The sequence below is a fragment of the Gigantopelta aegis genome, chromosome 3 (genome assembly GCF_016097555.1).
Source record: "Gigantopelta aegis isolate Gae_Host chromosome 3, Gae_host_genome, whole genome shotgun sequence".
Lineage (NCBI taxonomy): Eukaryota > Metazoa > Mollusca > Gastropoda > Neomphalida > Peltospiridae > Gigantopelta > Gigantopelta aegis.
In genome coordinates, this window is record NC_054701.1 from 92,971,912 (window position 1) to 92,995,957 (window position 24,046).

The 24,046-nt window shown below is 35.6% G+C and overlaps 1 protein-coding gene across 1 annotated transcript in view; it reads left to right on the plus strand.

The window, feature by feature from the left end:
• The window catches only part of LOC121369358 (inactive peptidyl-prolyl cis-trans isomerase FKBP6-like), a 25,513-nt gene extending 1,974 nt beyond the window's left edge, over positions 1–23,539 (plus strand). Inside the window, exons 2-14 of the mRNA XM_041494389.1 lie at positions 2,893–3,001; positions 3,725–3,952; positions 5,181–5,270; positions 7,777–7,908; positions 8,364–8,434; positions 9,138–9,197; positions 12,928–12,987; positions 13,648–13,845; positions 16,745–16,854; positions 17,670–17,743; positions 18,416–18,503; positions 20,595–20,721; positions 21,852–23,539. Of these exons, the coding sequence (XP_041350323.1) occupies positions 2,893–3,001; positions 3,725–3,952; positions 5,181–5,270; positions 7,777–7,908; positions 8,364–8,434; positions 9,138–9,197; positions 12,928–12,987; positions 13,648–13,845; positions 16,745–16,854; positions 17,670–17,743; positions 18,416–18,503; positions 20,595–20,721; positions 21,852–21,893 (1,389 nt within the window). The 3' untranslated portion in view covers positions 21,894–23,539. The remainder of the gene's footprint in view (positions 1–2,892; positions 3,002–3,724; positions 3,953–5,180; positions 5,271–7,776; positions 7,909–8,363; positions 8,435–9,137; positions 9,198–12,927; positions 12,988–13,647; positions 13,846–16,744; positions 16,855–17,669; positions 17,744–18,415; positions 18,504–20,594; positions 20,722–21,851) is intronic.
• The last annotated feature ends 507 nt before the right edge of the window (positions 23,540–24,046 follow it).

Here is a 24,046-nt window from a genome sequence, read left to right on the forward strand (position 1 = left end):
ATCTCTGGTATGTGTAGCTGGTAAAACAAAATTTGCAACAACAAAACCAGCATTAAAGGAAGGGACAATTAAGGCATTTGACCTGGTGTGCATATTCAATGATATATAATGCACATTATTGCTTAATATCAACAAGTATAATCGTATAGTTAATTAATAAAATGGTTAAATGTGACGGGTGCAGCCATTTTGTACCATCCCAGTAAATATGCCCTCTGGCAAGCTGGTGGTTACATAATACCTAACGTATCATGTCAGGAATTAGTCTTCGAACTGAAGAGCCCAGTGGTACAGCACTCGCTCGATGTTCGGTCTGTGTGGGATCGATCCCCATCAGTGGGCCCATTGGGCTATTTCTCGTTCAAGCCAGTGCACCATGACTGGGATATCAAAGGCTGTGGTATGTACTACCCTGTCTGTGGGATGGTGCATATAAAAGATCCCTTGCTGCTAATCGAAGAGTAGCCCATGAAGTGGTGACAGCGGGTTTCTTCTCTCAATATCTGTGTGGTCCTTAACCATGTGTCTGACGCCATATAACTGTAAATAAAATGTGTTGCGTGCATCGTTAAATAAAACATTCTTTCTTTCCTTCTTTTGAACTGAAGAAATAAAACATACCCGATTTTTGCGGCTGCATCGCAATATTCTGTAATAATAGTCATTCCAGTAAGCCAGCAACAATTATATATTATTTTTAATACAAAATAAACCACCATTGTCAAAGTGTTGAAATAACTGTATTATGTTTTGTACATAAATTAACCCACCTACTGAAATAATAATCGGAGTATTTTCTTAGTTAATTGGTCTTTTCTTTTTATGGCCTGTATCTGTGGTTCCTGATTGGCGGGTGTATTTGTAGACGGTCCCCAGACACTGTGTCTAGACACACTAAAAAGATGTGCCTTTTTATTCAGATCACAGGGTATTGTGTGTTAACGGCACAGACACCCCTCTAATCATAATGGACATTATCAGCCATCCTGCTTTATTACTGTAAGTAATTCTGTAAAACCCTTGATTAAGTAGACTTTCCCATCTAAAATAAAAAAGCTGACCAATTACGTAGTCCCAAGGAAAATAAAATTATCACTTGGGTATTGTGAGTGGTCGTTTTTGCTCGAACGTAGCATACCAATAGGCCTAATAATATGCTTTTTTTTCCTTTGGATTTTTTTAAAAAGAAAAATACTATAACTCCATTTCGTTCTATTGATCCAAATTGAAATTTATTTAGTTAAGTAGTTTATCATACTATCAAGTCATTTATGTTGTTTTACAAGTCAGGTTGAGGAAAGCGAAGCGCCTGGTTGTAAATTAGACCGTTTGTTTACACTGTGCATAGAGCAGATGGACGGAGCTGATGTCACTTAGCCCCAAGCTATACCACCGGACGTCACAAAAATGAAACAAAATGGCTACCCCCGGTTAGCAGGAATAATCATGTTTTTTTATTAACTCTAAAATTACGCATTTTTAATTTGTTTAAATGTCAGTATGTGTTGGTGGTCTGGGTATGCATCTTTCCAACACAAGGCTCTTGTTTTAGTTTACTCTCCCTTTAATGTCCACAAATAGTCAAATACAACATAGTTATCAAAAAGATTTCCGCCCGCACCCCCTATTTGGAGTATTGAATTAGCAATATCTAGTGGACATCGCATTAAACACTACAAATGACGTAGTGCTAGGGTCTGGCTTCGAACTCCAGATCATCGGGACTGTAGCTGAGCACTGTATCCACTCGGCCATGCAGTGGATCAACAAGTGAGACTATTTTAAAACTTATAAATCACATAGGGTGTATTTTGACGGAATGAACCGAGCGTCTACAGAATAAAATGAACCTTTAGTCCCATAATGCCTCATTGTGTCTTCCGTGTTATATTTCTACCAAAAGCACCCTTGTGGAGGAAATTTTACACAGAATAGTCATGTCTAATTTTTCAAAGGCTAAACGTAGTGATACTGGATTACGAAATATAAACATTATGTTGCTTTTATAGAACAAAATGTTTAAACAGGTATTGTGTATAACTAACCCTAACCCTAAACTTACACTAATTCTAACAAATATTGTTAGAGGGGTGTGGGAAGAAATTATACAGTTTTCCGGATGTTTTTTGCAGAAAGCTTTGAGATATTGAGCTGAAATTTTGTATGTAGCTTTATCATGTACTGTTACAGATCAAGTTTGACTTTCTTGGCGATTTACCAATTTTTGACGGAGTTATGACCTTGAATTTAGGCAAGGTGAAGAAATTTTCCTGACTTCTTTTTTAGAAGGCCTTGAGATATTGAACTTTAATATATAGGTATATAACTGTATATAGGTTTATGATGTACAGTTACAGATGAAGTTTAACTTTCATGGCAATTTACTCAGTTTTGACAGAGTTATGGCCCTTGAACTTAGGAGATATGAAATATTTTCCCGGACTTTTGTTTTGCAATACCTGAAAATATTGAGGTGAAATTTTGTATCATGTAATGTTACTGATCAAGTTTAACTTTCATGGTGATTTACCCACTTTTCACAGATGTTTGGCCCTTGAATTTAGGAGATACGAAAAATTGTTGTGTAGGGGACGTGTATTGTTTTAGCAGTACTCTCAACATGCTTGTTATCTCTTGAATCATTTTACTACCATTGTATAACAATATATCTGCCAATGCTGTCTACATACAAGTATGTGAATGTATGTTGCAGATCACCCTGTAATTGTACTGAGCAATTGCATGTGACTACTTACATGCACATATATATGATTGTATTTTGGGCCTGAGGCCATTTACTAAGTAAAGTCTGTCTTGTTTATAGCTATGTGAGATGAGCAGAGCAAGGTATTTGTCCAATAATTATGGGTATTTTAAAATGTGTTTTTTCAGATGGATGAGCCGTGTATAAATCTAAAGGAGGGGATTGATCTGAAAGACCTCAAAGACCCGAACAGTGAGGGGGTGGTGTTTGAGGTTGAGGAGGAGCAGCAGCCATTAGGTGAGATTCACAAGTGTTGTTCATTACTAGCTCGCTCATTTCATGGAGTGAAGTAGCGGAACTCATGTCTATTTCCTGGTCTCAGTTAGGGGTGGGATCATAGGGCTACTTCTCGTTCCAGCCAGTGCACCACAACTGGCATATCAAAGGCCGTGGTATGTGCTATCCTATCTGTGGGATGGTGCTTATAAAATATCCCTTGCTACTAATGGAAAAATATAGCTGGTTTCCTCTCTATGACTATGTCAAAATTACCAAATGTTTGTCCCCAGTAGCCTATGATGTGCTCTAAGTGTTGTCGTTAAACAAAACAAACTCTTCTTTTTTTTTTACTAACTCGCTCATTTCATATTGTAGATATCACTTTCATTGTAGTACAGAGCTCTCTGAAATCTACGAGTAAATTAGCGGAATTTACTCATGTCATTTTCCTGGTCTCAGTTGGGTCTTGGAAAGCTATGATTTTTTTTTTAATATGTTAAACTTTTCCCATTTAAAATAACACAGGAAGATAAAAGCAGCTTGCATCAAAATATTAAATTACAGTATTAGATTATGTTGATGGTTGACGAAAAATTATAGAAATCTGTATAGACCGGAAACATAAAATTATTTAATCACTAATGGATGCACTAGCTAAATATTTTTTTTAACAAAATGTGTTATCCTATAAGATGCCACTTTGAATAAAAATGAAAACATTCAGATTTTTTGGTCCTGCAGAGACTGAAAGAATGAATACTTATTTTGACACCGAAGAAATTGTCCGGAATCTGTACCAACCCGACGACTCGAGTAGTTGTGATGACGACGAGGATGATGACCGATCGCCGTTTGAACGGAGGATGTCGAAGATGGAGGACATCACTGAAGAACATAATGGCCGCGTCATGAAGAAAGTTCTCACTCCCGGCGCTGGACCCGTCGTTCCTCCAAATTCTCTTTTGAAAGGTATCGTCATCATAATAGTAAAGATGATGTCTTAGGACTAACTCTATCACTCGCCAATTGTGAATTTAACAACAGTTGGCAAATTTTAGTTTAATTCAACGAAACAATTACTGGTGATGATAGATATTTTCTTGGTAAATGCGTTTTTAGCAATTTCTGAAGTATCTTAAATAATTTGGTGAAAGTCTTTTGGTTGGCCATAGTGAGGTTTCAATAATCAATTATTATTTTTAAAATGTATCGTTTTACCGATGTGATTATCAATTATAAAAATCCATAATCAATTGTTTGAGAAAATGTTAACTGTAATTGTTCCTCCAGTTTAGACAGTGGAATTGATGTAAATATGTTGGGGTTGGTTTTTGTCTTTTTTGTGTACATAAAGACAAATTATATTAAATAGGTATTGTAGGTAAAATGAGAAATTTGTATGGTGAACATGACAATAGGTGCATGATGCCTAAAATTCAAATCGTTCTTATGTTCATTTATTACTTACATGGTTCAACATAACCAGGTTAATAATAATCATATGAAGCACACTTGTAATAACAAGTATAATGATGTAATTTTGGGAAGCGACGTCATACCATGACGTTGCTTCACAAGTCCTAGCTCAGGCTGTGCCTGTGAAATATGACATCATTTCATTGTTGTGGTTGAAACATTTCGAGACGGTCCTTGGGCCTTGTTATTCTTTAAAAAATTACAATAATATGGATAATAAAGAAATTATTACACTTGCATATGTGTCGTTCTGATTTGTGATTTGTGTATTACCCTCGCTCTCACTTGGCAATACAAAAATCCTGACACTCGTTTCGTAAAATCAGTACGACACACAAGCGCGGATAATAATCTCTATATATTTCTAACCTTTTGTGTTGATAAGTTGATTGGTTGGTGCAGACCGATTAGAACTGATGATCCCAACACTAGTTAGACCTATGTTGTATGTGTATACTATAAAACCATCTGTTACAAAGCAGGAACCCAATAAACAGTTCTGTAAGAAATGCCTCTCACCTCTATTTCAAAGTATTAAGTACATTATTCTAGGTGAAGAGATATTTTATTCATCCTATATTTTTCATGAATAATATAAATTTTTATTTCTTCTATACCACTAGTTTTATAGACCTGTATATTGTTTGTATTAATTCTAGTGCAGAGCTTTCTTTATCTAGAATACTTATTTTCCAAGTTGTGTCTCTTATTTTCTTTCTAGTACACTACAATGGTTATTTGGAGTTGGCAGATGAACCGTTTGATTCATCACGTCTCAGGAACTGCGAGGAAAGGAAAAGACTTGGAAAAGGTTTGGACATGTTCATCTTCAGTAACCGTCTGAGCTGCATAATGTTACATAATGTTTCAGTATCTGACAGTCGCCATGTTTGTTGAGGGTTACCAATCCAAACACAGGGGACTATAGGTTTTGTCTGTCATGTTGTCCCACATATGTTTGTTTTTTTCACAGTTCCCCAAGATATTAAGCTAAAATCTGGTGTATAGCTTTATCATGAGGAGTTAAATGTACCAATTAAATTTGACTTTCAAGGGAATTTGCTTATTTTTGTTATGGCCCTTGAACTGAAAATTTGTTAGGTCCAGTGGGAGACTAAAAGAATCCTTCATATGTGTCCATGTGGGACAGGGCTATTCCATCCGAGTGTACATAATTTGTTGTCAGAGATGAGGCTTACATTTTTAATTTTTTATCTTACAATAAAATAATCATAACCATTGAAAAGATCGTACCCCAAAATGGTTTATACTAAAAGTATAAACTGAAAATGACAGTATAATTTCATTATGACAGCAGGTTTACTTCTTTTTGTGAAATATAAAAAGCATTTCTTGTGTTGTTTTGCTGTTTTCGTGACATCACCCAATGTTAATATCAGCTCAAACAACAGAAGTCACGTGGTCATGCAAGACCGATTTATTCCGCATGGGCTGACGTCATGGAATACGCCTTTCTTGCATTGCAAGGGATGGGAGAAATGAATTGCTTTATATTATTTCTGATCTAAAAAGTTAACAGTTAAAGTTTGTTTTGTTTAATGACACGACTAGAGCACAATGAGTTGTTAATCATCGGCTATTGGATGTCAAACATTTGGTAATTTTGACATAGTCTTAGAGAGGAAACACACTACTTTTTTCCATTCGTAGCAAGGGATCTTTTATATGCACCATCCCAGAGACAGGATAGCACATACCACGTCCTTTGATGTACCAGTCGTGGTGCACTGGCTGGAACAAGAAATAGCCCGGTGGGCCGACTGTCGGGGATCAAATCCAGACTGACTGTGCAGCATACGAGCGCTTTACCATTGGGCTACGTCCCACCCCTCATTTGCGATCTAAGTTGTGATAGCTAGTTAGTAGCATTATATTTCGGTAGGAGCTCTCATTTGTGATCTAAGTTGTGATAGCTAGTTAGTAGCATTATATTTCGGTAGGAGCTCTCATTTGTGATCTAAGTTGTGATAGCTAGTTAGTAGCATTATATTTCGGTAGGAGCTCTCATTTGCGATCTAAGTTGTGATAGCTAGTTAGTAGCATTATATTTCGGTAGGAGCTCTCATTTGCGATCTAAGTTGTGATAGCTAGTTAGTAGCATTATATTTCGGTAGGAGCTCTCATTTGTGATCTAAGTTGTGATAGCTAGTTAGTAGCATTATATTTTGGTAGGAGCTCTCATTTGTGATCTAAGTTGTGATAGCTAGTTAGTAGCATTATATTTCGGTAGGAGCTCTCATTTCTTTTCCATGTAGAAATTATAATTGCACAATAAATTATGCATGCATAATTTTTCTCAATATTTTTATTGTTATGTTTACTGAAAAGGTTTTGTTTAATTTTGCCAAGTTGAAGAAGAAAAACATTAGAATTACATATACACATAGTTTTCCCACTCTAAAAACACTTGACCTCAAATTCCTATAGATATTTTAATTTAATAAAAGTGAGGGAAAATTAACAATGCACATGAAAAATCTTAAATTATGCACAAGTATTGAATATTATAGTTTTTGACATTCATGCAAGTATGCACTACTTAACTGCATTACATGCTGTATGAACAGTGAAGAATGTTTTAGAATCGCTGTTCATACATAAGGGTGTAAAGTGATTCTGTGGTTCATACTAAATGAATGACAAACATTTTCATTGTAATTGTTATAATTCCAAATGTCTAACTATTACATCAATATAACATACTCAGGGCCATACCTAGCATGGGGGCAAGGGGGACAAGGGGGGCAGTTGCCCCCCCCCCCCCCCCCCGAAAAAATTCGGAAAGCATTATAGAAACTTAAAGAAAAGGAGTTTTAGACTATTAACTACTCAGTTGCCCCCAAAAACAAAAATTCCCAGCTACTGCCCTGATATTACTGTCAAATTACAGTTGAACTCTTCAGGAAAATAAAGACAAGGCACAAGGGGAATCCCCAGTGTGTGGAATCAGCTTTTCCCATCGGTAGATGAATGAGGGAATTCTCACATTTTTATAACAGACACCTTTTCAAAAATATGTCTGCAATAACAGTTACTGGTTCAGCATTAACAGATATTTTAAATAATAAAGAAAACAGCTAAAAGTATCTATTTAGTTCATTAAGTTTGCCAAAAGTATTGCAAAATTGAAGTTTAAGCAGTTATGAACTTCAATTTTTAGAGTCATTTGATATTAATTGAACCAATTTCAGCATTTATAACAGAAGAGTATTTACCGATTGGAATTATAAAGCATATGAACAGTGTGTATAAAGTATATACATGTACATGAAGTATATTTGTAACTGTTTTTACAGGTGAAATGTTCATTGGATTTGAAATTGCTGTATCGTCTATGAAGAAAGGAGAACTGTCGAGATTCATCATCCATCCAGATTACGCTTACGGCAAGATGGGATGTCCTCCACGCATACCAGCAGATGCTTTCCGTAAGAAGTATTCACAGAAAGTTTAAGCATGACTTGCCTGACTTCTGTCGAGAAAAGTCTGCTTTTGTGTGATCTTTTCACTTTCACCTAGCAGCCAACTAAACTATTGTTTGATACATGTGAATTGAAGTTAAATTTGACAAATTTATTTCATTATTAAATTGTCAAAAAAGCTAATTTGACAGTTAAAATAAATGCAGTTCTTTAGAGAGCAATGAATTTGTTAAAAATAATTGGCTAACTATAATTTGAATGTGACTTCAGATTCTCTGACCAAATTGCTATTAATAAATTGTTTGGGCTCAGCTTAAACCCTGAAATTGGTATCTAATGAAATACTGTATATTGAAACAGCAATTATCCCATAAGACAAAATAACTCTTTTTGGTTCTTTTCACATTAACTGGAACATGGTATTGTAGGGTAATATTTTATGTTTTTTTCTTATTTTTCAGTTATGTATGAGATTGAGTTACTGCATTTTGTGGAGAAAGACGAAGTTGATGACTTCTATCGCATGTCTCCGGTACGTGTTGACACAGAGAATGATTGTAAACAGTACAAACTCATTCACAGACTGATGTTACATTTTTATACGATAATTTGTCGATAGTGTGCAGTGCTCTTACCATTGCCCTGTGTTAACATACAAATTAATATATACCTCCCACCCCCACTCCCCAAGTTACTTGCTTCTTCTCACACCTGGGGACAGGACGTAGCCCAGTGGTAAAGCAGTCTTTTAATGCATGTTTGGTCTAGGATCGAACCCCGTCAGTGGGCCTATTGGGCTATTTCTCATTCCAGCCAGTGCTCCACAACTGGTATATCAAAGACCGTGGTATGTACTTTCCTGTCTATGGATTCCTTGATAGTAATGGGGAAATATAGTTTCCTCTTAGAATTACCAACTGTTTGACATCCAATAGCCTATGATTAATAAATCAGTGTGCTCTAGTGGTGTTGTTAAACAAAACAAACTTTAACTTTTGACATCTGATGCCTATGGTTTGCAAGGTTTAACTACAGATTTCAAGGGCATTCCAAACTTTGTAGACGGGAGAGCATGTTGTTTTTATAAAATCTACTGGGGTCTACACATGCATAAGTTTTAACCTGCATTTTTAGTACATGATATATGCTTTAGGATTTATTGTTGAATAAGTTTAAATTAAAAGTGGAAAACTTTGCATTACATAGCTTCATTTTGCCAACTATATTCCTTGCAGGACGACCGAAGAGCTGTTACATTTGAGAACATTTGCAAAGTCTGTAAAGCAGAGAAAGCTGTAAGTTTTGATATTATATTTTGACAGATTTTTTCTTAAACTTAAACTTAATATTTTTTAATTCTATAGCTGACCTCTGATCTGTGTCACTCTGCACCTCATTTTAGGGACTTTTGCAAACATCCAAAATGCTAATTAGTTAGAATCTACCAGAGTGACCAAGGAATCTTTTCATCTTTCTCCTTCGCGTTTGTGATTCAGATGTGTTTGGTTTGCTCTCTTCCAATACAAAGAAGCTTGAAAATTACTGAATGAATGCATCTAATTGTGATTGAAGTAAATATTGTAATTAGAACAAAATTGGACACTTTACACACAATATCACTAATTAATATAATAGGTCTTGTAGAGGGGAACGTAGTAACTTCGGACTTTGGTAACTTCGGCCTGGTAACTTCGGACCCGAGTAATCTCGGCCCCAGGTAATTTCGGACCGGTAATCTCGACCTCTGTATTAATGAAAGCAACTTATATCTGGGTTATACGCAAACGAAAGTTTGTTGTTAAACAACCTGATATTATTATTTCAAGACGAGTTTGTTATTAATTAAACATTATTATATATTCATTGTACATTTTGTTGTGTATATTTTGTTTATTAACTTTTAAACATTTATTCTGCTCATACCCTGTCCCCTTCTTACTATATCCTTGCATATAAACATTTTAATACCTATCAAACAATCCAAATTTAGCCATTGGTGAGAGGCCATTTAGTGTATGTGAACTGTAATCTGGACGTTCATCGTTGCTAATTACCAATCAAATGACCCCACTATTAGAATAATGTTCATAAGGAGAGGCCATATACCTAATGCAGTTCAAAGCACCCTCAGCCGACGGAGCAGCACTAACATCAATGTAATAATAGACGATTAATCAATTCTCAAAAAAAGTCCCGTAAAAACACAGATCTTCTCAATTAAACATGGCCTCACATCAGTGATATATTATGTACCTTAACTGTTATACGGGGGCATATACAAATATCCATAAACATGGCACATGCTGCTCTTGACGTTCCAGAGCCATGTTTATCATGTTATAATACTCTGCGTCCACGACAAGAAGTTATCCAATGTGACGAATGTCATCTATATGGTCTACAATTCTCTGACAACTGTGAACTTTCAGTTTACTTTTAGAAACTGTATGCCTAGATTACTGATTAATAAAAATAGTACTTAATCGTTTATATAATATTTGATGTTATCACAAATTGTTTTAGTTTATTGATGTAAGCATATAAATTTTTAAAAACGCAATATTTATTTATTCAGGAATTCACTTTTACGTTTGGAATATATATATATATATATATATATATATATATATATATATATATATATATATATAGTTGGTTAGTATATATTTTATATTCACGACGCGTAAAGTCTTAACAAAATATTTTAAAATGTTTAGAAAATAAAGATATATATGAAATTGAAACTTGTTTTATTTACTAGAAATAAAATATATGTACAACTGGGTATATGTCCCATACTTTTAGAGAAAGATGCGTATTGAAATAAACGTATTTCATTTCAACTATTTTCGTGCTTATATTCAATTACGGTTCAAGCACACTTGTTATGGCACACACCTCAGTGGTTAATTGTTAGTAGATATATGTTATTGAGAGTGTTAATGAGAAAAAAGGAAGGTGTAGTGGCCTTACATCTACCCGTTGTGCCCTTAAGAACTCACTCTGGGCTGGAGCTGGTACCGGGATGCGAACCCTGTACCTGTCATCCTTGTAAGACCGACATTTGCTTAGGCACTGCACCGTCGAGACCAGTAGAAAAATGTCATCAGTATTCCTCTTAACTAAGCCGATGGGGTCCAAGATTACCTGGAGCCGAGATTACTCTGGTCCGAAGTTACCAAAGTCCGAAGTTACCCCTATTCTTGTAGAGGTATCTAATTATTGTGAATACTATTAAAAGCTCCGTGAGGTGTTTGTATATTTTTGAATGTAAGTCATGAAGTGTTATTCTGCAGCCTAGGTATGCTCTTCATTTGGTTATATTTGGTTGTTGGTGCTTCTGGTTGGTGAAATGTGGCTTCTTTTTGTTCACCAAAAGTTGGCTCATATCATTGAATTGTTAGTAGGAATGAGAAAGCAACGTTACCATAATATTTTAAAACAAAATCACACACAGACATCAAATGAATGAATGAATGTCTAATGACACCCCAGCACGAAAAATACATCGGCTATTGGGTGTCAAACTATGGTAAGTCAAAACATGAAGTGATGATTAACATCAATATAAAAATTCAAGAGTCAAATAAAAACACAGTGTAAAGAACTGTGCAAAAATACAAATATCACATATATATATATAAAATTAAAATTTAGAGTAAAAGTTAGTATCACGTAAAAATTGTAAAACAAATAAGGGATGGAATCGAGATGATTCCATCACATTACATTGGCCAAATATATCTTTTCCAGTTTCTTTAAGATGCTTACACTCCACCAAAATGTGGCGTACCATCAGAGTACACTAACAGTGCTCACATTGAGGTGGAGGATGTTTCTTTAAGATAAATGAATTGGTCAAATACGTATGACCGATGCGAGCACGACACATGACTATTTCATCCTTCCTGCACTGTCTATAAAAGGACTGCCACTCTCCCAAGACTGGCTTGATAGCATGAAGCTTGTTCGCAACCGCTCCGTCCCAATTATGTTGCCAAGTCGAAGTCACTTGACTTGTTTGGTGTTATACCGGTCTTGGTGGTGTCGTGGTTAGGCCATCGGTCTACAGGCTGGTAGGTACTGGGTTTGGATCCCAATTGAGGCATGGGATTTTTAATCCAGATACTGACTCCAAACCCTGAGTGAGTGCTACGCAAGGCTCAGTGGGTAGGTGTAAACCACTTGCACCGACCAGTGATCCATAACTGGTTCAACAAAGGCCATGATTTGTGCTATCCTGCCTGTGGGAAGCACAAATAAAAGATCCCTTACTGCCTGTCTTTAAAGAGTAGCCTATCTGGCGACAGTGGGTTTCCTCTAAAAAAAACTGTCAGAATGACCGTATGTTTGACATCCAATAGCCGATAATAAGATAAAAAATTAATGTGCTTTAGTGGTGTCATTAAATAAAACAAACTTTACTTTTTTTGTTTGTTTGGTGTTATACACCTAGTTTTATTATTTTTTTATTTTTAAATTATTTTTTAAAGATTTATTGCCCCCAGAACATAGGCAGTGAACAGGTTGGGAAGCCGTTGTCACTGCCTTACAAAATACATATTTAAACAATAGTATCTAAACAAACTTTGCTATTTTAATATATGAATGCTTTCTATGATATTTATAAGACGGAAAGGGTAAGAGAGAGGGGGTAGGAGGGGGTGCAACAGCAGTAGACAAGTGTAAAGAAGTTGTGGGATATTGAGAGAGTATTAGAGAATGATATTTTAATTAGTACTCTATTTCCAAGTGAACTTCTTATTAAATAACTTTCCAAACATTAATTTTAATTAAAAAATGTTTCATAGTTGCAATTTTTGTAATAAATATATTTTTCTATTTAAAAATTATTGATTAAATAACACATATTTTTGCCTTGGCGTGAAACTGTACATCAAAACATGTGATGCTGTTTGAAATTTATCATCTGGGCATTATTTGGGATCTTGTTCATTTCGGGAATGCCAGAAAATACAACTTACAAATACTAGTCAGATTAATTATATACTTATTTACTTTCAGGAGGCTGAAGAATTCTACAAAAATCACATGTGGAGGAAAGCTCTTGCCAAGTACCTCAAGGTAATGTCTTGTGCACTTCTGACCTTGATCTTTTTGTTGACCAGTGTTATTCATGAGGGAAAATATTCTGTACATTACCTACTTTCTTGTCTTGTCTTGACGAAGCCAAAAGGCGAGATACAAGTATTACATTTCCGACAGTGACTCCAATTTTAAGTTTTGTATTTAGGTCCATTTCTCACAAACTATAAGTCCTAGATCATTGAAATTTGGTTTATGCATTGGTTTAAAAATTAAACATTTATTGAATAATAATTTTTAAAACCTTACATTTTAAAATTTACTTTAAAAAAATTGTGGGTTTTTTTTAGAACTAGATTAATTCTGAAAGCTAAATATTTACAAATTATTTCTTTATTCACTGAGTTGGGTTATGGTGGTGAGTCATTTAATTCTGTGACATTCTTGTTTTCATTAATATTTATTATTTCATTTGTGTATGTAGTTATCAGGGGTGGGAATTCTCCCTGGATCAGCTGTTTTCCTCTCATCGAACATTGCGTTTCATCGCATTTTAATCATCCTTTCCTCCAAAATGTGTCAGATGGCACAGACTTTAACCTAGGATTTGAAGAATTTGCGGAACCCCTCTAGATTTCCTCTTTTTTACAGTTCACTTACAAGTTACAATTGCCACCCCTGATTTGTTATTTGTAACAGGCCTGTAGAGTGTTTGAAGAATATCACCTGAAGAATGACGAGGAGGAGCAGTACCAACAGAAACAACTGCTCAAGATCTTCACAAACATCGCCAACTGTTACGTGAAATGCTGTGAACCCAAACGAGCACTGCCATTCGCCAACAGAGCACTCGAGATAGACCCAAAACATGTCAAGGCTTATTTCTGGAAGGCCAAGGTACTTAATTGTCTTGATAAACAATTATTTGGATTTTCAAAATATTCAGTGCTAATTTCAGAATGGATAATAAACTATAGAGTCACCTTATGCACTCCAATGTTTTATTTGAAAAAAAGCTAGATGTGTCAAATAGATTGAGAATATCCATAAATATACTATACTGAACAGCATTGAAAACACACCACCAATTGATGATAACAAATGTGAATGGGGCGTATATCAGCATTAAAGATATCAATGAATAAGTACCGTACTACCTTATAGACCATGCATGACGATGAATAAGTACCGTACTACCTTATAGACCATGCATGACAATGAATAAGTACCGTACTACCTTATAGACCATGCATGATGACTAATAACTTACAAAAACTATTGCATGAACACTCCATGAAACACAACACCAAAACAACATATTGCATGCATAGCATGAAAAACGTAAATTGAATGTGCAAGTCATGCTGATTGGGGCTATAAAAGATGGTCTCTGAAAAGCCACTTTCATTTATGAAGTAGTCTTTGAGGGAACGTTAAACAAGTGATGACAAGGTTGATAGCTGAGGAATGTGAACATGCCTTAAGCATGCTTCAAGTCAGCATTTCAAGTAGAGTCATTGCACAGCGGTTTGGATGCCACCATTCAACAATCACTAGACTCCACAGGAGATACCAGCAGACAGGAACCACCAGGGATCGTCCACATCCAGGCCAACGATTTATTACGACACCATGACAAGACCGCCATATTGTTTGCCTCCATATTCGTGATCAAACACTGCCAGCTGCCAGGACTGCAGACACTGTGCGTCACTGTCTTGGCTCAGCTGGGCTGCGTGCTCAAAGACCATATGTTGGACCTATCCTGACTGATCGACATCGAAATGAGTGCCAACGTTTGGCAGGAAAATATCGTCATTGTAGATTACAACGTTGACATAGTGTGCTATTCTCTGACGAATCCTGTTTCCATTTAAGGAATGCTGATGGTCGGTTGCAGGTGTTGCGTAGGCATGGAGAATGATACCACAATGACTGCCTTGACCAGACGGATTGATGGGGTGGAGGGAGTGTTATGGTGTGGGGTGGGATCAGTTATCATCACCGAACAGCACTCCATGTTTGCCGTGGCAGAATGAATACCATTTACTACCGGGATAATGTCTTGCAAAATCACGTCATTCCCTTCTATCATCAGCATCGGGATATGCACACATTTCAGCAAGAAAACGCCCAAGTGCACACAACATGTGTTACAACATAGTATCTAGTGAACAATAATGTCCCTTTGATTGAATGGCCAGCACTGTCCCCTGATTTATCGCCAATAGAGTATCTTTGGGATTACCTTGGTCAACGAATCTCATGTCGTCCACAAATGAATAACCCCAGAGAACTGGAAAATGCACTACAGCAGGATTGGAATGCTATCCCCCAGAACACTATTCGTAGACTTATCGGGTCGATAAGAAGATGTTGCATGGCTTGTGTTGCTGCAGATGGTGATCATATGCACTATTGACTTTTAATTGTGACCCCACGTGTCTTTCATACGTAGATGAATTAAATCTAATCAATGATTGTGCATCCTTTTTTGTTTGTTGTCATTATTAATCATCCATTTATTGCTGTTCACAACAAAAACATTTATTGCTCAGGTATTCTTTTCGAAATCCAAACATTTCTTGGTGGTGCGTTTTCAGTGCTGTTCAGTATGTATTAGATATGTTCAGTATTAATTTTACAGTGAAGATTTTACTAGAGAGTCACTTGTGCACTGAATTGTTTTAGTGAAAACATTAAATGTGCAAAGCTGATTAAGGATATAATCAAATAAACTGACCATAAGTACAAAACAGGTTTGATTTACAGATTTATTTATTTTTTTATTTAAATTTTTTTATTTTCATTTTTGGGTCACATTTTCACACAGTATATATATTTTTATACATACATACACATATCAAAATTAGTTAATATAAAATAAAACGACAAACCTCTTGCCAACACGTCATTGAACCTCACTCAGTATTAAACACTCAAAATATCTTATACTTATACATGTATATATGGTAATAAATACAACTTATGATATACACTCCATCTTTGAATAAATTCATTATATTTGATTTTATTGGAATACATTTTTTTTCTAATATATAATAAGAATGTATATGAATTTTTAATATTTTAATATCTAGTGATTTCTTCATAATTTTGAACTATATATAAATTGCTTTGTCAAAAGAACAATAATGTCAACTGAGATATTGTTCTTTGAGAGGCTTGATTTACAGATTGATTGCATTAAAGCCTAATAATTTTATGACTGACGGTATATATATTATAATTTCTTTGATACATTTTATATTTTTCTTACACATCTGATGGTGAGAACACCATGCAATATTTATTATCTCCCATGGCAGTAACACATGTGTTATTGATTTAAAAACAAACAATTGTCTTCTTCTAGGTGATGACCTTGTCGGCACAGCCATACGATCCAATGAAATAAGCAGGATCAAAATTGATTGCCCTATGATATGTAACTTAACCTAAAACTGATTGCTCTGAGATAAAAGTGCCATAAATAATTTTGAGATGGAAAACAATGTTTAAATTTGCTTTAACCCTGGTGTTTTGAGGATATATAAGAATTAGAATACTACTTTCACTACGTTCACTTCACAAGTTAGATCTGTTTTGTAACAACTTGTAAGATAAATGGTAAAGAGCGGCCACTTATTTAATGTTCTCTATTTAATCCACATATTTTGTGTTTTACTTAAATGAAAACCATTTTCTGTGATCTGTTCCTGGTTTTTGTTCTACTCAAAGTTGGTCTGTTAGATAGATGTATTGTGAAAATATTAATTCTGTTTGTGTGTTGCAGGCACATCATTCCCTGGCTAACTTTGACCAGGCGAGACAGAATCTTGTTAAAGCTCAGAAACTATCTCCCAGCAGTGCCGAAATCAGAACGGAGCTGATCAAACTCAATAAGTAAGTGTCTATATAGAGGTACAATATTGCCATAAGCAGGGGAGAAAATGTTGAAGGTTTTTACATTATAGCTAGATTTGGCCGTAAAACATGCATCTAATAACATGACAACCTAATACTGAATATAAACAGAGCAGACGTGTTGATAGATTAAAAAAAAACCCAGTTAGAAGTGGAAATGTTGTATTAGTGAAAATTATATAAACAGAGGATTTGTGACGAGTATTTTTTAATATGTAAAATATCAACAGTCTACGTTAATCAGTATTTGTTGAGGCTATGTTGATATTTTACCTGTTAAAAAACATGAGTAGCAAATGACATTTATCCTATAACACTTATAATAAAACAATAACATTTTAATTAAATTTTTAGTCAATCACAGTACTAAAGTCGCCGCCATCATCATGATTAGCACAAATTAGTTTGACGTCACACATTTTAAATAAATATTTGAAAATGTTACACTTAGGTACACAGGTGGTGTTGACTTGTAAGCAAATGACACATCCACAGCAACACATTACCTAGAGACCTTGCAAATTTGCATACCATTATTAACCAGGTTAATACACTAAATTATCACATGGGTTTATGACATGGATATCATGAGTAAGTTGGAGGATAATTATTTATTTCAAAGCTTACGTTTTGAATTTTTAAAAAATCATTAAGCATGCAATACCTTTTGGATTTATTTTGATAGCTAGGATTGCACTGAAAATAATTATTTCTAGGGCCCTCACAAAAGTTAGACCGTATACCATACAGTAAATGTAGATTTTATTTGTTTGTTAATCTTATGATTTTTGCAGGGATTTTGAGCAGTTCAAGCTTAAGGAATCATCATATTGCCGCAAGATGTTTTCCAGTTCAATAGGAGAAACAGGTAATTTTGCATGAATCTAATGTTTTTGGCTATACTGATGTATTTTGCTGTCACAGTGGTAAATTCATATTATCTCACCTTCATGTAAAATTCTTTAAGCTCATTGGTTGTTTGCCGTTGGACAAATCCCTTATACCCCTGTGGGCGGAGCCAAATTCTCTTATACCCCGTCTGTAATTTCTAACAGTTTCCAGCCACCCCAGTTAATGCTAAAGCAATAATTAGATTATAAATAACATTGATTATCAATCAATTTTTTTATATTTTATTAATATCTGTTTCAGACAATTTCATATTACAAACATTTGAAGTTAAAAACTCGTTTATCGATGGAACTATTTTTCGTCACTGGCAAGTGGTTTCGTTCGTGTCCGCGTGGTACGGCTCCATTAATAAATTGTTAACAATTATTGTCTGGCGTTATTTTGATTATTTGGCTATATGGTTTAACATGTCGGCAAGATAAATTCGTTGTAGAAGCATCTCTCGGGGTATATGGCTTTTGATGTACCCTCTGTGTGATCTTTTACCCCCTCGCCTTCGGCTCGGGGTAAAAGAACACACAAAGGGTACATAAAAAGCCATATACCCCTCGTGATGCTTCTACAACTTATATTATTTACTTAGTTCAAAATACTCCAGGTATTATTTAGTTTTTTCTCATTATTACAGATGAGTTGAAGGAGGTAAAGCCGAACACACAGGATGAGACATCTGCTTGTTCTGAAGATTTTAAACAGGCCTTCAAGGCCAGACTGGAGTAAGTACTGCCAAGGGAATAGTTATTCCAGGAACAAACGTTTGTTTTGTTAAACAACACCACTAGAACACCCTGATTTATTAGTCATAGGCTATTGGAATTTGATGTTGAACATTTTGTAATTTTGAAATCTAGTCTTAAAGAGAAAACCTGTTACATTGTTCCATTAGAAGCAAGGGATCTTTTTTATGCTTTGTATGCACCATTCCTCAGATAGGATAGCAGATACCACGGCATTTGATATACCAGTCGTGTTGCACTGACTGGAACGAGAAATAGCCCAATTATCCCACCAATGGGGATCGATCCCAAACTGACCACTCATCAAGCGAGCGTTGTACCACTACATCAACAAATTGCAGATGCGGGCATTTGTTGATATTGATGGGTTTTTTTTTAATGAATTCAGTGGACATTGTCTTTAGTATTGTGCTGCTAATTATGAGTAGGATTATGCACTGGGTACATTGGTTTAGTTCCTCAAAACGATTTCTCCAAAAGAGGTATAGAGGACCATATCCCAGTGCTCTAGCTAGCTAGACCTATAAAAGTATGGCATGTCTGGTCCTTAGTTTCTATCTCCATGCCTGATCAGGAATGTCAACAGGAAAACAAATGTCTGAAGTCAAGCGTAGTGAGAAAAAAAATACGAGCAAAGTTAATGATTCCCAGTCTGGAGCTCGTCGTGGTAAGACGTGTTTGTGCACACTGCACGTGCTTTCGCGGCTCGACTTGGGGATCCTTCACTTTTGTTGTTTTTATCAGCGAAGTGAAGTTTTCTACTGGGATGTATGCGGCCATTGGAACTGATTGAACACTGGAACGCTTCTCGTTTCGACAGTCTGCACCATCAGGTTGGATTCTTTTTTAGCGAGATTCCTTTCCTCCATGTCATTTCTATGTTGACTTGCTTTTTTCGTGACTTGTACGACGGCCATTCTGCAGAATGCCACGGTTGTTCACGTTTAGTCTCTACATGTCCGAGCCTGTTCTAGCAGCACTGGAAGATTGACCGCCCCACTCTAAGAAGAAATAGGAAGCGGGGTCGGCCCGTACTACTCTTTTCTAGACTTTACTTTGTTTTATTGTGATACCATCTCGTATCCTCCGGAGTTGGGCCCGTCCACACCACTATACCAACCTATGACGACTGGACTATACCCTAGTCTGATTCTCTCTCTCTCGTTCAGACGGATCCGGCTTCTCAAGATCTGTATTTCAGCACAGCACTACACCTTCAACGTCTATTGACTGTCAATCTAGGTGTTTTCTTGATTTGATGCAACCCATCTCGTCCCTACAAGCTGTGCACTCTAACGGCCTTAACGAGGCCACTCACGTGGACATATAGATCGGACTTTAAACTTTTAGACCTTCGTTCAAAAGTTGATGTCGAAATTACTTTCTTTTTTTAATATTATTAAATAGTCCGATCCTCTCTTCTTTCTCTTTATTTTTGGACTGTTCTTCTAAAATGCTCCATATTATATAAATATTCGACCGAGCAGTCAAAATTCTGCCCATTTTCAACTCTATCCCACCCCACTCCATCTTATCTAATTTCTTTTTGACCACCCGATTTAATCTAGCGACCAAATTTAATGAGTAGAATTTACTTTATTAATTATATTAGAGATGTGCATCAACATTTTAAAGGCCCACTATTTAATTTTTGGATGTAAATTTCAAAATTGTCCGCTTAAATTTTTTCTGTCCCAGGACAAGCCCCTGGCTATCCAGAGACAGGCCCTGGGACGGACATGCTCGAAACTCTAGTGGTATATGAGCATGTAAAAATTATTCGCACTCGCACTCGCAAAGTTCATAAAAACTAGTTGTAGTGATCTTTAAAAAAAAAAAAAAATGGCCACAATTATGTCAGAAATCTGTTAATCTGCAGAAAGTTTACATTCTTGCTGATACAGTAGGTCTGCTTGAATCTTTTTGGGGTGTTTGCATGTTCTGAATGATTGATTTAAATTCTTTCATTCCATTCATTGAAAGACAACATTATTGATCGATGTGCTTGAATGTTTTGTAGCTGTAAGCCTGTGTTGAAAGGTTGATTTATTGATTCAAGTTTTCTTCCAGTGCATTCATAAAAGACAAGGATATCGATCAGCTTCCATTTCCATCGTACCAGCTGTCTGTGCCAGAAATAGAATACATGATCGCCACTGCAGAACAGATGGGATTGGACACTGTGCAGCAGGGGGAGGTAACCTTTCATATAAAATGTAGATCTTTTCTTCAGGCACATAATACATGCCCCTGCTTATACAAAGAGGGATCTAAGAGTTCCAAAAGGGGATTTTAATAGGGATCACTTATGCAAACTCCCCCCCCCCCCTCGAGATCTGCTAGGTCAATGGAAGGATGTATGTTTCACTGATAATGTGAAAATTCCATGGCTTTATACAAGTTTAGAAACTAATTTTAAATGCAAGGTGAAAAATATATCTGTGCTTTAATGAAATTGAACTAGGACAGCAGGGTTTTGACATTTGAGGAGTGACCGGATTCCCATTGTCCTGCCTTAGATCGGCCCCTCATTGTCCTCCCTTAGATCGGCCTCATGGTCCTCCCTTAGATCGGCCTCATGGTCCTCCCTTAGATCGGCCTCCATTGTCCTCCCTTAGATCAGCCTCCATTGTCCTCCCTTAGATGGCCTCCATTGTTCTCCCTTAGATCGGCCCCCATTGTACACTCTTAGATCGGCCCCCATTGTACTCTCTTAGATCGGCCTCCATTGTCCTCCCTTGGATCGGCCTCCATTGTCCTCTCTTGGATCGGCCTCCATTGTCCTTCCTTGGATCGGCCTCCATTGTCCTCCCTTAGATCTACCCTCATTGCTGAATTGTTATGTCACAGATTAATTACATTTGTTGCTCATTCAACTGTTTCACTTTAGAATCTAGTTCAGATAGTCTGCCTAGGTGTTTTGAGTCTTCTACCGGTCCAACCAGAGAGGATTCTACGTTTCTTCCATGTCTGTCCCTCTTGTTTTTGACACCCAATAGCTGATGTGTATTTTTGTGCTGGGGTGTTGTTAAACATTCATTCATTCATTCTGTCCTGCACGTAGGTTTTTTCAGCAATTCTTTAAGATAGTTAGATGACATTTTGTGTGTAGTTTTATCATGTTCAAGTTTCATAGAGTTATGGCTCTTCGACGAAGGAGATAGGAACATTTTTAAGGTTCGGTAGGGGACATGTACTGCAGTACTCTCCTAATTTTTGTTAAATGTTCGTTTATTTGTTCATAATCTATGGGCTACCTTCATTATTTGTTAGGATATTTAAGTGTTTAAAAATATTTTGTTACATGTTTTTATGAATCATTTTCAGGGACGATTTGTGAATTTTTCCATAAAGAAGAAAAAGAAGTGAAGAAAGAAAAACAACACTGCTGTGGTGTTCAAGTTGACAATCTGCGACACCTATGTTGTAGAGAACATTTCAGTTGCAGCAGATTTCCAAGGGATTCTGTTAATGTAATTGTTAAATGATGGTGATAATGCGGGACTGCGTACTGTTAAGATAGATTGAAAAACAAATTCACCAGTGTTCCAGATTACCAGTCTCTGCAAGATGTTCATTGGTGTTTGACCAGTTTGAGTCGATTACCGCAAGAAACATCTCTTTTTATGTGAGGATCACACACAGTCACCCAACAGCATCTTTTTACTGTGTCAATACAGAGAACATTTTAAGTTGACTGTTTTGTTTAAGGATGAAACAAGAACATGTTTGATAGTTTTGTTTGTAGTAGCCATAGTAAAGGCTCTAAACTACTATGTATTATCTAGGGTTGTTATGTCACTATCTACCAAACACGGAATTAGTTTTGGTACTACAGCCAAGTATTAGCCAAGACACCCGTTAGGTTTTAATCTTTAAATGCTAGGATTTAGTTAGTTAATATATGGCATTAAGAAAAATGTTAATATATTGCATACATTTTAAGAGAAAAAATTAAGAGTAATTAGGATTTAAGTACTGTAGAATACTTTATTTTCGCGTGGAATTTATTTTCGCAGTAATAAGACACAGTATTAGCAACTTTGTTTATTAGTTTATTATAGAACTTTAGTTTGGAAATCTGCGAGACCAACATATTGGTTAAATTGTAACCTATAAACGCTAATAAAGGTGGAACTTTGATTTAGTAACTTAATATATGGCATTAAGAACAGTGTCAATTTTATATTACATAAAATGGGGGGAAAAAGTAATTAGGTTTTAAGTGATGCCACAATATCATCATTTTTGGTTAACAGTTTATTATAGAAGTTTAGTTTGGAAACTGTGAGACAGAAATCCACCAACAGTAGTTTCTAGTCATCTTCATCTCTGTGTTGCACCAGAGTCAAACTGAAACGGATCTAGTAGATTTGAAGGTAAACTTTATGGTAAAGTTAAAGACAGACCCAACAAAAATGTTTTGCCTAGTTATAGTCAAATATCTGAAGATTATAATATTTATGTTTTTATTTTCAATAAAGGCCATTTCAATTTTTTTTTTTAATATTGGAAAGTTTTATTAAATTGTTTTTAGCTAAAAGGAAAAAGTAACATTAACTCCTGAATAGTGACATATTTCATCCAATTTTGCCAGGCTACAGCGGTGTAATGACATACCTGAAAAGTGACAATGTCATCCTTGTTCTCAATATTTAGCATAGACATTTTGTAAGACTGCTAATGCAGCACTTGCTTGAAAGCAAAAGTAGGAATAATAGTTTTTGCTAATTGGGAATTCAAAGTTTACAGTAAAATAAATAAATTTAAACCATTTAGCTCCTAATTAATAATTTAATCATAAAGTTAACCTTTAATAAGTTTAATACACATTGTGTGCACTGTATTTTACTACCAATACAACTTCAAAGGTTTGACCTCGAGAGCATGATGAAAGCAGAGTTGGCTAAACATGCACACACTGTATGCATCTAAAACTTTGTGATTGTATACAAGGATACATGTACAGCACAAAGGTGTAGTTATATATTTTTTTAATAAACTTTAAAATACAATGTTTTATGGTGTTATTATTATACGATGTATTACACAAGACAAGGCATTCTGCCATGGAAGTGTTTCTGTTAACAGCAAAACGTCCGATTTTATTGGAACACGAACAGTTTGGATTGTCAGAATTAGTTTTTTTACTTCCTTTATTCTTTTCCCAGTGTTATGGCTATAAAGCTGAAGCTACATGTCGGTCCAGTCTGTAGGAAGAAGTCAGTTCTTACCCAAACTTCATTTTAAAAACCAGAATTGAGATTTTTTAATTTTTTTTAAACACAAAAAGAACCTAATTATACTGTAACCTATTTTACAATATCTACATTTTTATTTGTACATTGTTAGGATTTGATCTTCATTTTGAGAAAATCTGTTTAAAATTTCCAACAGATTAAATTGTAAGCTTTCCTCATAACGTAAACCTTAAAAATATCACACGCTTGTAATGTTTATCCATTATGTGGGGATAAAGTTCTGGTTCTTTATTACCAATTCATGATGGCCAATAATTCGGG